Consider the following 15647-nt stretch of genomic DNA (forward strand, 5'->3'; position numbering starts at 1 on the left):
AGTACGTAAAAATTCGTTCTGTAACACTGCGAAACGTACATGGGCACTGCTACTGATCTAATTTAAAGAAAACTTATTGATGAGAATAATTTGATTATTTGTATAAAGGTAAACAATGTTATCGCACATCTAAATTTGTTAAAAACTCGCCTCTAATACCGATATAAAAGTCAGCGAACATTATAGTGACCCTCCATGCTGGTGTAGTGACCTATTTCTGACAATCGATCCCTACAAGTGTACAGTGTTTCATAAACATTCCGTGAAGTGTTAATTTACGTGCGGTGATATAGTTATTCTTTGACTTAGCTTTTGTTAGTTATTCCGTGATGTTCATGTCTACACAATTCAGTCATGTGTGTAGTGTTAAGTTATTGCTAAATATATGTGGGAATAAAGGAATTGTTTTCTACATCACCCACATTTGGTGACCCCGACGAACTACGTAAACGTCCGCGTCAGCTTCAGCGTTTAACGAAGTTCCGCAACGTCCACGTTTGTAACTTCCGCGCCAGCCGCGTCGCGCTCGTTTCAGCACGATAATGACCGATTCGCCAGTCTCAATTCAACCTGAAGCTAGCAGTGCAATTAACAGGGTGACGATAAAACCTTCACCATTCTGGTTACATAACCCTCTATTGTGGTTTGGCCAGTTAGAAAGTCAGTTCGTCCTCGCACAAATATCGGCGGACGAAACTGAGTACAGCTATGTGGTTGCAGCACTTACAGAAGATCTGGCAGCGGAAGTACAGGATATCCTAGCCGCACCACCGGATACCGATCGTTATGCATCCATTTAAAACGCATTAATAAAGCGTTTGTCACAATCAGAGGCAAAACGGCTAGAGAAGCTACTGCGCACTGAAGAACTCGGAGATCGCACTCCATCACAACTCTTACGACGTTTGCGCACACTGGCAACTAACACTGTAACCGATGATGTGCTACGAAATATATGGTTGTCTCGGTTGCCGTCAGATACTCAAAACATTCTCACGGTATGTGCAGGCGATTTAAACGCACTGGCACAAACGGCCGACAGGTTAATTGAAATGTATCCCACATCAAGTGTCTCAGCATTAACGCCACAACAAGAAAATTCGCCCACAGTGACGCTAGTCTCCCTACAATCACGCCGACGGCCACGAAGTCGCAATCGATCACCATCACTACAGAACTTATGCTGGTACCACAAGACATTTGGTAATGATGCACGAAAGTGTACGCCACCTTGCAAGTGGAAACATGAAGCAGACACCGTAGCAGCGATAACTTCCAGTGCAAACACTCTCCGACTTTTTGTGGCAGACCGCGAAACAAAACTACAGTTTCTCGTCGATACAGGCGTAGAAGTATCCGTATATCCAGCAAACCGCCTATCACGCCGGAGCTGCGACGACTGTTATCTATTCGCCGCCAATGACTCCAAAATCAGAACATACGGTCGAGTAACATTATTCCTTAACTTGGGGCTACGCCGTGTGTTTGAATGGCAATTTACAGTGGCAGATATATCACAGCCTATTATCGGAGTAGATTTTTTGCCCTTCTACGACTTACTGCCAGATCTGCGACGTCAGCGACTAATAGATTTGACTACTAGTCTGCATACAACAGGAAAAGTCCGTTGTATCACACCACTAGAGGTACGCACAGTCACAGGCGACACACTATGAATACGATTACTGAAAGGATACCCCGAAATCACACAGCAATCGCCCACTCTCCCACCAATCAAGCATACAACCGTCCACCACATTTTTACCACGCCAGGGCCGCCAACTCCCGCTCGACGTAGACGATTAACGGCTGAAAAGCTAAAAGTGGTAAAGCAGGAATTTCGCAGCATGCTGTCACAAGGTATCTGTCGAGTTTCTAGTAGCAGTTGGGCATCCCCAATTCACATCGTGCCTAAAAAGAAGAATGAATGGCGCCCCTGCGGTGACTATCGCCAACTCAATGCAAGGGCCATTCCAGACCGGTACCCAGTTCCACATATACACTCCTGGAAATGGAAAAAAGAACACATTGACACCGGTGTGTCAGACCCACCATACTTGCTCCGGACACTGCGAGAGGGCTGTACAAGCAATGATCACACGCACGGCACAGTGGACACACCAGGAACCGCGGTGTTGGCCGTCGAATGGCGCTAGCTGCGCAGCATTTGTGCACCGCCGCCGTCAGTGTCAGCCAGTTTGCCGTGGCATACGGAGCTCCATCGCAGTCTTTAACACTGGTAGCATGCCGCGACAGCGTGGACGTGAACCGTATGTGCAGTTGAACACTTTGAGCGAGGGCGTATAGTGGGCATGCGGGAGGCCGGGTGGATGTACCGCCGAATTGCTCAACACGTGGGGCGTGAGGTCTCCACAGTACATCGATGTTGTCGCCAGTGGTCGGCGGAAGGTGCACGTGCCCGTCGACCTGGGACCGGACCGCAGCGACGCACGGATGCACGCCAAGACCGTAGGATCCTACGCAGTGCCGTAGGGGACCGCACCGCCACTTCCCAGCAAATTAGGGACACTGTTGCTCCTGGGGTATCGGCGAGGACCATTCGCAACCGTCTCCATGAAGCTGGGCTACGGTCCCGCACACCGTTAGGCCGTCTTCCGCTCACGCCCCAACATCGTGCAGCCCGCCTCCAGTGGTGTCGCGACAGGCGTGAATGGAGGGACGAATGGAGACGTGTCGTCTTCAGCGATGAGAGTCGCTTCTGCCTTGGTGCCAATGATGGTCGTATGCGTGTTTGGCGCCGTGCAGGTGAGCGCCACAATCAGGACTGCATACGACCGAGGCACACAGGGCCAACACCCGGCATCATGGTGTGGGGAGCGATCTCCTACACTGGCCGTACACCATTGGTGATCGTCGAGGGGACACTGAATAGTGCACGGTACATCCAAACCGTCATCGAACCCATCGTTCTACCATTCCTAGACCGGCAAGGTAACTTGCTGTTCCAACAGGACAATGCACGTCCGCATGTATCCCGTGCCACCCAACGTGCTCTAGAAGGTGTAAGTCAACTACTCTGGCCAGCAAGATCTCCGGATCTGTCCCCCATTGAGCATGTTTGGGACTGGATGAAGCGTCGTCTCACGCGGTCTGCACGTCCAGCACGAACGCTGATCCAACTGAGGCGCCAGGTGGAAATGGCATGGCAAGCCGTTCCACAGGACTACATCCAGCATCTCTACGATCGTCTCCATGGGAGAATAGCAGCCTGCATTGCTGCGAAAGGTGGATATACACTGTACTAGTGCCGACATTGTGCATGCTCTGTTGCCTGTGTCTATGTGCCTGTGGTTCTGTCAGTGTGATCATGTGATGAATCTGACCCCAGGAATGTGTCAATAAAGTTTCCCCTTCCTGGGACAATGAATTCACGGTGTTCTTATTTCAATTTCCAGGAGTGTAGAAGACTTTTCTGCAAATGTTCACGGTAAGACTATATTTTCTACCACTGATCTAGTTCGAGCTTACTATCAGATCCCTATAGCTGCAGAAGACATTCCTAAAACAGTGGTGACAACACCATTCGGTCTATTTGAATTCACCCGAATGCCATTCGGATTATGTAATGCCGCCCAGACCTTCCAACGTTTTATGGATGAGGTTACAAGAGATTTAGATTTTTGCTATGTGTATATAGATGATTTATTGGTGATGTCTGCATCGGAAGAGGAGCACTTACAGCATTTGGCACAAATGTTTGACCGCCTACGCACACATGGACTAGTAATTAATCCTGCCAAGTGTGTTTTTGGTGAGAAAGAGGTCCACTTTCTAGGATATTTGGTGAATGCACAGGGTATTCGACCGCCACACAGTAAAGTAGAGGCCATAAACAAATACCCCCGCCCTGTCACAGAGAATTACGACGATTCATTGGAGTAGTGAATTTCTACCAACGCTTCATTCGCAATCATGCACTGATAACTGCACCATTGAATGAACTACTTAAAGGCGCACATAAACCTAACCACAGTGTGCATTAGACTATCGAGGCGGACACCGCGTTTCACGCCAAAAAAAATGCTATAGCAGAGGCCGCACAATTAGCACACACGGTCGCGCATGCTCCACTCGCTCTCATGGTTGATGCTTCGTCCACTGCCATTGGTGCCGTACTTCAGCAACAAATTGATCAGTTATGGCAGCCCATTGCATTCTATAGTCATAAGTTGTCACCATCTCAGCAACGTTGGGCAACATATGACCGTAATCTGTACGCCGCTTATGCGGCAGTAAAAAAATTCAGACGCGCATTAGAAGGGCGACAGTTCACGATTTACACAGATCATAAACCGCTTACCTATGCCTTTAAGGTAAAGCCAGAGAAAGCATCGCCCAGGCAGCTGCGACACTTAGATTATATCAGCCAATTCACGACCAGCATTGTGTATGTGGAAGGGGAGCTAAATGTTCCAGCTGATGCGCTTTCTCGCATAGAAGCAGTGTCCACAGTAGCAGATGACATCGCACAGGTGGAAGCGGTGACAAAGGCCATTGATTACGACGCCCTCGCGCATGCTCAACAATGTGATAGTGAGTTGCGTGATCTATTGCAACAAGAGAAAGGATTAAAGCTACAGCTCGTGACATTTCCCGAAGCAAGCATTGAATTGTACTGTGACGTAGCAAGAGGAAAGATACGTCCATTTGTGCCACAGCAATTCAGAACACAGGCAATTGCATCAGTGTACAATCTGTCACACCCAGGAGTAAGAGCCGCACTCAGATTGGTCAAACAAAAATTTGTATGGCCATGTATGCACATAGACGGTAAAACATTTGTGAAGCAATGCTTGGCGTGCCAGAGGAATAAAATCACACAGCACGTCAGGGCACCATTAGGCACATTTCTTCCACCAAATCAGCGTTTTGACCTTGTGCATGTTGACATCATCGGCCCACTCTCGACATCGGAAGGCTACAGTTATTGCCTCACGGTGATTGACAGATTTACTAGGTGGCCTGAGGCATTTCCAATGAAGGACATCACTGCAGAAACTATAGCTCAAACATTTTTTCGTGGTTGGATTGCCCGGTTTGCAGTTCCACTGAAAATTACAACTGATCAAGGACGACAATTTGAAGCTACGTTTTCAAAGCATTGGCTACGTTATTAGGTAAGAAACGCATACGCACCACGGCATACCACCCCGCATCAAATGGCATCGTTGAACGTCTTCATCGACAGTTAAAGGCAGCACTGAGACGTCACGCAACACCGAATTGGAGAGAGACACTACCTATCGTACTTTTGGGTCTACGAACGTCATTCAAAAGTGATCTGAAAGCAACAGTAGCAGAACTGGTGTATGGACAAACGTTACGCCTACCTGGAGAATTTCTGCACAGCATGGCAGATGATAACAATCACAGCCTCAGAATTCGCCACAAGATTAAGAGAGCATATACGCCAATTGAGACCAACAATGCCTAGAAACCAGCTTGGAAGACACTCGTTCGTTTTTGCGGAGTGTTATGACATCATGATAACATCACATGAGGGTTGTTGACCTCGACTGCATGATGTTCTAATCCAAGAGAGGAGAATCCGTTATGTCACTGTTGTGTTATATGGGTCACTAAAATGAAACACCCAAGCATAGTGCAATAGTTACCAGCCAAAAAAAAACAATTGTTAACATTACATAAACCGACCATCATTGGCCGCCAGAGATAATGGTAGTCATCTTGTAAAATGACTGTCACTTTCAAACCTGTCATCATTGTCACCAACCAACAGTATCTGGGATAGGGATAGGGATAGGGATAGGGACAGACGAATAAGACTTGAAGCATATAGGCATGCACAAGACTTATATAGACAGACCCTATACAACACGCGTAGACAACAATGGGAGCTATTTGTAACAACACAAACAGAGCAAAATATGTGGGGGGAACAACACAAAATACTGACAGAGAAGATAAAAACCCCACTATTTCTGGGAACGCTAAGGCAGGATGACGGCACGATGACGAGGGGATGGAGGAATACAGCGGAGTTTCTGCTGTATAAACTGCTCCCTGACGACGTTATCGATACAGACACACAATATCATGCAACACTAAGAGAAAACCTACACACACCATACAACACTGCAACTGTCACCTGTCCTTTTGCGCAAGAAGAGGTTGCGCTGGCAATCTCAGATCTCAAAAACAAAAAAGCACCTGGACCAGATGGTATCCACTCGGAAACACTGAAAAAACTAGCACCGCAGATCACCCCGTTCCTAACAACGTTACTGAACGATGCCTTACGGCTGGGCAGGGTGCCTACAGTAGGGAAAACCTCCAAAGCAGTCATTATTAAGAAATCAGCGGACAGGGATCCTTTAGATCCAAAGACTTACAGGCCAATATGCCTAATAAACACCCTAGTAAAGATTCAGGAGAAGCTACTGTATAAGCGCCTGCAAACACACAGAGCTTTCAGGGGTATGAGCCAACACCAGTTCGGCTTCAGATCTGTCAGATCAATAGATGATGCCATCAACCAGGCCCTGCACATAGTTAACAACACAAAACAGAAATACGCGATGGCAATAATGATTGACATTGCCGGAGCATTTGATAATCTTTGGTGGCCAGCACGGTTTCAGAGGCTAAGACATCTGGAGGTACCGCAATCACTGTACAACAGTTTTCTAGACCACTGTAAAGACCGAGTAGTCGAATGGCACATGGACAGCCGGAAAGTAATTAAAAGAATTACCACAGGCTGTCCTCAAGGGTCGATCTGCGGCCCTATCTTCTGGGACATAACAATCGAACCCCTCCTACAGCTTCTGGATGGGGATGACAGGTCAGACGGAATTGTCGCCTACGCAGATGACCTATTAGTTGTAGTCACTGCAAACAACAGAGCCCAGTTAGAAGAGAAAGCCAGTGGATTACTACAAACAATTACTCAGTGGTGTCACAACAACAAACTCAGGATAGCCGAAAACAAAACAACATACACTTTACTGAAAGGATCACTCCAAAGGAATCCTTCGGTTAAAATTGGGGACACAAACATCAAACGAGCACGCATTACGCGCTATCTTGGGGTACACATAGATGAAAAATTGAATTTCCACGAACACATAAGGCTAACAACAGACAAAGCAGAAAAAATACTCCACAAACTGGTGAGGCTAAATTCAAAACAGTACAGACTACCTCTACCAGTCAAACGTACATACCACTGTGCGCTCTTCGAATCAGTACTCAGCTTTGCAGCTAGCACGCGGGCACATAGACTGAACGTGGTCGCCAACAAAGCATCCGTCAGACGAGGGCAGAGAAGTGTCCTACTTAGGTTATCTGGAGCCTTCGGTACCACCTCAGCGGATGCACAGTGTTTGGTGCTCGGAATATGCCTCATAGACATCACGATCAAATACAGAGCTGCAAGGTACTGGTTAAAGGTGGGGAGACTAGATAAGGTACACACAATAACCGGTGTGGCCATAGATACGATACGTCACCTTAAAAGTTAGCGTTTGGATACATGGCAAGGTGAGTGGGATGTAAGTGATAAGGGACGTAGACTGCACGACTTCCTCCCTGACATAAGGGAGTGGTTGAGAATGAAACATATCGATCCCAGCCGCGGTATGGTACATTTCTTAACCGGGCACGGACCTTATCCCACGCACTTAAACCGCGTGAGTCTGAGGCAGACACCTACATGCACATGCGGGGAAGAAGGTTCCCCAGAACACACTGTCTTTTTCTGCGGGCAATACGCGAACAACAGACATACACTACACTTAGGTTACACAGATACAGACATAGATATATACACAGCAATAAGAGACGAAGAACAATGGGCACAAATAAACGCACTGACAAACAGTATTTCAAAAACAACACATGAAGAGTATATGCGGACACGACATCACAGACATGCCTATATGCAGCGTAACAGAAATCTCCAGAGGATGGACAGCGGTACCCACAGTGACAGTGAAAATAGTGACAATGAGGAGGAACAGGAGAAGGAAGCTGAGATGTGACAGTAAATAAGCAAATTGCTAGCAATCTAGCCAAGAAAACCCCAAATGCTGTACATGGATGCGCACCTAAAGTAGTTAATACATAGGATTAGTAACAAATAGGATAAGCAACATTATTTCTCTATTAATAACCATTTGTGTGTGTGTGTGTGTGTGTGTGTGTGTGTGTGTGTGTGTGTGTGTGTGTGTGTGACTGGCGGTCAACGGCTCGAAGAAACCATTCCGAGGTATTCACCGTCAGTCACATTGGTGATGGTACTAACAAATCTCTCATCTATCCTATCTTCTTTCTATATTCTTCTTAAAAAACAACAAAATTTTATTTATATTTCAACCTTAAGTTATTGTTATTTTGAAAAGTGTCATTCTTTGTAAATTTTGTAGATAAAACAAAAGGAAAGAAAACTGTAAAAAGTAGAAAAACGAAAATTGTAAGATGTACGACCTGTTTTAAACATCAGGTAACAGGTCTATAATTTGGCAATAAATAAATAAATAATAAAGGTCACCCCATAAATTGAACTTCACTGCCCTCGGTATCATTGCTCCGGGCACCTTGTGAACTGACCATTATTGTCCTCCAGAGGGTAATGGTGCTCTTCTTCCAAACTGAGCATCATTGCTACCTTCAGGGGATAATGGTGGTCACCAGGTAAACTGACCATCATTGTCTTATGAGTACAGATGGTCGGGCTTTAAATTAAATCATAGTGTCCAACGATAATTGCAGTCATCCTGTAAATGAACCATCATTGTCCCAGGGATAATGATGGTAACCTTGTAAACTGACCATCATTGTCCCCACTGGGCAGTTGGCTATATTTTTGCTGTAACATCGTGATCTTTAGGGCATTTCGTTTCAATTTTGCTGTAACATTGAGCTGTATGGCGTAGTTCGTTACATTTTTGCTGTAAAATGGCGATGTATGGGGTTAATCCGGCATGTAATCTTCACTGTGCATTAACAGAAGGTGACAAACCTTTGTACTGCGAGATAAAGTTAATACTCCAGCACGAGGTTTCTGTACCGATTGACTACGAAAAAACTGAATCGAAAGGAAGCAAGTTTTATTTCAGACCAATACAAACGTGTATTAGTATTGTGAATACGCCATTTCGTTGCAGTGGCATGCAGTTTCCACAGTGTGTCAGTGTGATATAGTATTATCAGCAGAATATGAAAAACATGTTAAACTGCAAGATGAAGTTAATACATTAGCACAGAGGGACACTAAGATGTTTGGCTGACCTTGATATCGGTTTTACAGAACGGTTTTTGACAAGTAGGTGTGTAAATATGATTGTTTAATTTGACATAAATGATCAAACTATTCTCGTTGATAAGTTCCCTTTAGACTGTAAGTTAGATGAGCAGCAGTGGATAAGTGTGATTTGTAATGTTCTAGAACTGAACTTAAAGTTTTTTCAGTAGTGCCAAGCAGTAGGCTGCACATATTTTAATAAGTTCTACGGACATTTCAGATTTGAAAATATTTAATTTGAGAGTCCATTGTGCTCAGAAGGAGTGGTACAGTTATTGAACTTTGGTAGTCACCAGTCAAGCGTAAAATGCAATTTTTATGAGTAGCTCCAATATGCTAGCGATGCGAGTATCTTTTTAAGCTTATGGAACTATCAAGTCTTGACAGCAGTCCCAATATGTTTGTTGCTCAGAATCTTAAATATTTTGAGAATTATTTCAGTTTTAGTGCAAAGATCGGATTTTTGTTAACGATCAGAAACCTGTAACTAAAATTCCTTACAACAATAAGCAACCCGTGTGTTATTGTACTCAAAATCTGTATTTAGTCTGATAAATAATTTCATTTTAGTGCAAAGATCGAATTCGTATGATGATTGAGTGTATTTTCAAGATATTAACGCCGCACGGAGTGGCCGCGAGGTCTAGGGCGCCATGTCACGGATTGCGCGGCTCCTCCCGCCGGAGATTCGAATCCTCCCTCGGGCATTGGTGTGTGTGTTGTTCTTAGCATAAATTAGTTTAAGTAGTGTTTAAATCTAGGGATCGATGACCTCAGTAGTTTGGTCCCTTAGGAATTCACACACGTTTGAAGATTTTGCACAAGATATTAACCTTTCATATCTGCCTGTGAAACCATATTCTACCATTGTTTTTATCCATATTGTATGTAAACATTTTGTATTCCATTTTATATTACGAAAACATGCAGTTTAAGTGTTGCATCACAGTAAAGATCTTCTCAAAACACTTCCTTTCCATCCTAAAATGGCGCACAATCAGTTCGTTTGTCTTTGACCATCTTGAGTGTTTACATCTGCTATTTTGAATCACTGTTATTAGATCTTGGTATTATCTATTGCTTGATTATATGAATATAGCCTTTATGCGTTTTAGAGAGCCCTGGTATCATAGTTCTGACTGGCAATGTGGAAGGTTTCCTTGAATGTTTGTCTCGTGCATAACTTCAAATATGCCTGGATCTAATGTTCGAGGATCATTCAATAATTAAAGAGAGAAATTGGTCTGGAGAAAAAAGCGTTTATTTTTGCAAAACAATACTTTTCCACTTTTCAACATAAGCCCCTTGAACACTTATGCACTTGTTCCAACGGGCTACAAGCTTTTTCTGTTCCGGCTCCATAGAACTCTTTATCTTGATGTTTGTACCAATTTCCCCCAAACTTTTTCACGTCCTCGTTGTCCTGGAACCTCTTCCCACGTAATGCCTCCTTCCGTGCACAAAACAAATAGAAATCACTAGGTGCTAAATCAGCACTGTAAAGGGGATCAGGCAGTACTTCCCAGTCCATTTTGTCGATGATTTCACGGGTTAGTTGAGCAATATGAGGACGTGCTTTGTTTTGCTGGAGAATCACACCTCTCCTCTGAGATCCACGACGTCTCTCTCTCATGGCTGGCTTCACCTTGTTTGAAAGCAAATCCGAATAGTATTGGCTGTTCATTGTACGCTTCTCTTCGAGATAATCACAAAAAACAGGACCTTCAGCATCCCTAAACAACATCAACATGACTTTTCCTGCTGATGCTTGGGTTTTGAATTTTTCTAGACACATGAGTTGGTGTGCTTCCACTCCATGCTTTGTGAATCTGGCCCATAATAGTGAACCCAAGTTTCTTCATAAGTTAAAATGTTGATGAGAAAGTGCTCACCTTCCATTTAATAACGTTCCTTTAGCTCTTGCACTCTCTCAACCTCGTTTCCTTGTGTAACCGCGTCAACTCTTTTGGGACCCATCTTGCACATGTTTTGCAGTACTTCAGCTTGTTACAGATAATGTTATGAACTGTAGCAGTACTAACTTGAACCTTACTAACAATCATTTCCACAGTCACAAGCGGTCGGCACGATTAATGTCATCAGTTCGACTTTCAAGTCAGGGAGTTAAAACTGCAACTGGTCGGACGGAACAGTGTTCGTCAGTCACTAAGTCGCGACCATTTTTGAACTGCTCTACCGACTTGTAAATATTTGCACGATTAATGTAGCCTGTATCATAAACTTTAGACATTCTACGGTATACAAGGTGTAAATTTTAAGTTGACAAATCAGAATAACCCGAAAAATAAGCTTCACACGAAAAAATGTGTAGAATCCGTAGTTGATTATTCTGGTGGGGAAATCCACTGGTGCTAAAATTAGCACTCCACCCCAGCCCCCTGGGGGTGGGGCGGGAGGCAACTTGAAAATTTCAAATAGGAGCCCCCATTTTTTATTGAAGAATCAGATTCTACATAAAAAACTATCTACATTTTGTCTTAAACATCTGTTTTGATTCTTGGTAGTTGGCGCTGTCATTCAAGAAAACCCATGTTCTCATTTTTGCGTGGAAAATGGTTATGGATAAATAAAAAACTCTTACTTACTTCGTAAATTTTGATTCGCTAACAGGGTGGAGATTGAGAGAGAAATTAGAGTTTTACAAATATTAACCCACATATTAATTTTTATTATAAAAAATTAGATTCGTGACTGAGTTTTTTAGTTAATGAGTTCACTCGTTAGTAAGTAGGATATTTGGTTAGTCAGTTAGCTAGTCAGATGATTTGTTCGATAATTAAAAGTTGTGTGGTCTCATGACCACGAAACAAACAAAAATTATCCGAATCTGCGGAAGAAATTAAGTGCACTCCTTCACTAAGGGTAGCTAAATGTTCAGCGCGTCTGACTGCCAAGCAGCGGACCTCGATTCGATTCCCGGTCAGGTTGGAAATTTCTCCGCTTGGAGAGTGGTTATTGTGTTGTCCTCATCATGATCGATACATAAGTCGTCCAACTGAAAAGACTTGCAACTCGGCGGCCGTGAAAAGCATGAAACCGCAATACAATTGATCTTCCAATGCGAAGCATTCTAAGTTAAAAGTCACAGAATATTTTGCTAATCATATCTTGAAGAAATTGTGTCTAATAAAGACTTGGTATAGGGTCTCCTATTGGCTTGCCTTACTGTAATAACGGAGTGGGAAATCACACAGTAAACAGTTTTGGTACAGGCAACAGCGGGCTAAAGCCACTTTTGCTTTGTCTCTCTGTGTAAATCAGTCCCATTTACTAATGTCACAGAGAAATGGTAACATCTCATCTAAACCAGAAACAACCAGTAAAAAAATCTGACTCAGGTGTAAACAGCTTTTTTTAAACGTGACATGAAGAATAAAACAATATAAATTCTTGTGGCAGTCTGATCGGCCTACTGGACCGTAAAATACATCTACAGATACACATGTTGGTAACTCTTCAGTCACAGAAAGGGTAACATCAGTTCTGAACTGAACTGTAGGGATGTAACTGATGAGCCACAGGTAGCAAACATATTTAATAATCCTTCCTTAAATAGAGAAGAAAGTATAAAGAAAAACAGTTTAAGAGAAAAATCACAGCAGTATGTTGGGAAAAAACTCTCATAAAATGCATTCATATGAATGTGTTACCAACATCTCCTACTAAAATGAAGAAAATTATATATTCTCTCAAAAATAAAAGCTCCCGGGGTTTCATGGTAGTTCCGATCGAGTATTATAGATTTGTTCTCATATAATAAACCCTCTCTTATGTGAAATTTGTAACACATCAACAGTCAAGGTGTTTTTCCACAAAGATTGAAATATGCCTTTGCTAATCCTGTCTTTAAGAAAGATGGTAAGAGAGATGTCATTAACTACCGATCTGATCGCTATTGACATCATTTTACAAACTTTTTGAGAAAATGACGTATTGTAGAATAGTATCTCACCTGAGCAACAACCATATCCTCACAAAATTACATTTGGATTTAAAAAGAGTTACTGACAATTCCAATTACATGTTCCGTCATCAAGTTTTACAAGCATTAAATAAAAACATATGGATGGCTGGTATTTTCTGTATCATATCTAAGATCTTTAAGTGTGTGAATCAATATTCTTCTAGATATGCTGAGGGTTTGTGGGATTGATGATATAGCCAACCCAGAGATAATGTCATATCTGGTATGTCGATCTCTAAGCATCAATCTTAGGTCCAGTATTGTTCCCCCTGTATATAAACAATCTTTTCTGTAATATACAACAAGCGAGTTCAGCTCTTTTTGCAGGTGACCGGTTACCTGCAAATGGTCTCACCCTCGACTTAAAAAAGCCACAACATATCCAGTTCTGCACATCTAAGGGTACTACACGAACAATAAGTGTAACACAGGGTGAGAAAATAATAAATGGGATGGAAACTTAAAAATTTTGAGGTGGCCACACTGATGAGAATTTAAACATGACAAAGCTCATTCTGGAAATCCTAAAAAACTTAGTTCAGCCACATTTGCACTTACAGTCATTGCAAATCTTTGGGAGAAATTAGTAACCTGACATATTTTGCATATTTTTATTCAGTATTCTCACATGGAATGATGTTCTGGGGTAAATTCATTGACCAAAGCGTGCTGTGAGAATGACATGTGGTGCTCACCCAAGAACATCTTGTAGACATCTGGTTGTGGAGGTACACATTTTGACTACTGCTTCACAGTACATTTATTCCCTCATGAAGTTTGTTATATATAATCCACAGCAGTTCAAAACGAATAACGATGCACATAATTAAAATACCAGAAGAGAAAATGATATTCATTACAGAACACTAGGGTTGTCATTAACAAAGGAAAAGCTGCATAATGCTGCAATCAAAAATTTTTGTTCACTTAACCAGTGATTTAAAATGTCTGACAGCAAAGTAAAAACTGAAAATAAACTGAAAAAATTTCACCTTGACCACTCCTTGAATTTCGTAGGAAAATTTCTGTTATTGTAATGTGTAAAAGATGGTGTGTGGGGATTACTAACTCACACCTGCATGTCTTCTTTTTTATATAATATAAATTAATTAAACACCTAGTCAATGATCAGCATATAGGTGTATTTACAAAATAATTTGTGATGTATACTTATCCAGCAAACGATTCATAGAACATGAGACTAACTAATTCATCCATTAGGAGGATATGAAGAAGAATTCAGACCGGAAACAGAAAATACCGATTCAATGGCGCAACGCATCCGCAATAGTTTCACAGCATTAACGTTTTTATGTCGATTTTTAATTCGAAAAGTAGCAGTCATGCTTAGTAGCAAATGGACCATTACATTTTAGTGTTTTTCATATTTCTGTTCATTTGCTTTCATCTGATTTCAGAGAGTACACATGCCTGGTTTCATACCGACAATAACAATGACGGTAGCTGCCAACCTACCAGACTGGCTGAGAGAGATCCTATCCCAGGCATGCCTGGCGATAATAAAAATAATATGGGGATAAGAAAGTTGTTGACACAACGTCCGAAGAAAGAACGTTCTGAGGTGGATGAGAAGGGCGTCCAGACAGAGGAGCAAAGAGTCCCGTCAGTACTTGTCGTGTGGACGCGGAAAACACCTGTCAGTAACGTTACTCGATTATGTACTTCCTATTACGTATGTGAAATACTTCTATTAATTAACAATAAAATTTTTAATATAATGTTGTCTTTTATTTACTGGTATATTTCTGAAGAAAACTGTTGCCGTTCCTCAGATACACGTACCGCCACCGATTGTGAAGAGGTCTCTTTGAAATTGGAAGTCGCATACAAGTAGAAAATGGCATGTGTTTTCGGTCTTTACGCAGCAGAGCATTTATGAACACTCATTTAATAATCCTATACTGTCAATATATGAATTTATTTTCAAACAAATGTTCTCTACAAACACACAAGCAAATTTTATTGTCTGGGCATACAAGCAGCAAGTGGCAAAAAACTCAGGAGAAAAAACTAGCAGTCGAAAGTAATTTTCAGTAGCTCTCTGTACTGTCCTAATACCCTTGGACATGTACAACCTGGCCTTTTCATGCGTTCTGGACTTTTCCCTAGATTTCTATTTTCATGCATTACTTTGGAGTTTCATATGTGCACCCAAAATTTAGCATTCTCTTGCACTTTACCATTTTAAACGCTTCGAGTTTGATGTAAGTTTTTTCCCACTGATCACGTTTGACCAAAGACTACAGTACTGTCTTATAGATGCACTGCCTCCGAAGCCCTCTGTTTTCGGTCTCTGGTCGTCACCGGTAATATATATTTTAATGATAAATGCTTGCTTTCCAAACTTTGTCTCAC

At 42.5% G+C, this 15647-nt stretch overlaps 1 protein-coding gene across 1 annotated transcript in view; it reads left to right on the top strand.

Annotated features, from left to right (window-relative positions):
- Positions 1-15010, top strand: part of LOC126239291 (estradiol 17-beta-dehydrogenase 2-like) — a 206157-nt gene extending 191147 nt beyond the window's left edge. The window contains exon 8 of the mRNA XM_049947850.1: positions 14690-15010. Within this exon, the coding sequence (XP_049803807.1) occupies positions 14690-14812 (123 nt within the window). The 3' untranslated portion in view covers positions 14813-15010. The remainder of the gene's footprint in view (positions 1-14689) is intronic.
- Positions 15011-15647: the final 637 nt, after the last annotated feature.

Source organism: Schistocerca nitens, chromosome 1 (assembly GCF_023898315.1).
Source record: "Schistocerca nitens isolate TAMUIC-IGC-003100 chromosome 1, iqSchNite1.1, whole genome shotgun sequence".
Lineage (NCBI taxonomy): Eukaryota > Metazoa > Arthropoda > Insecta > Orthoptera > Acrididae > Schistocerca > Schistocerca nitens.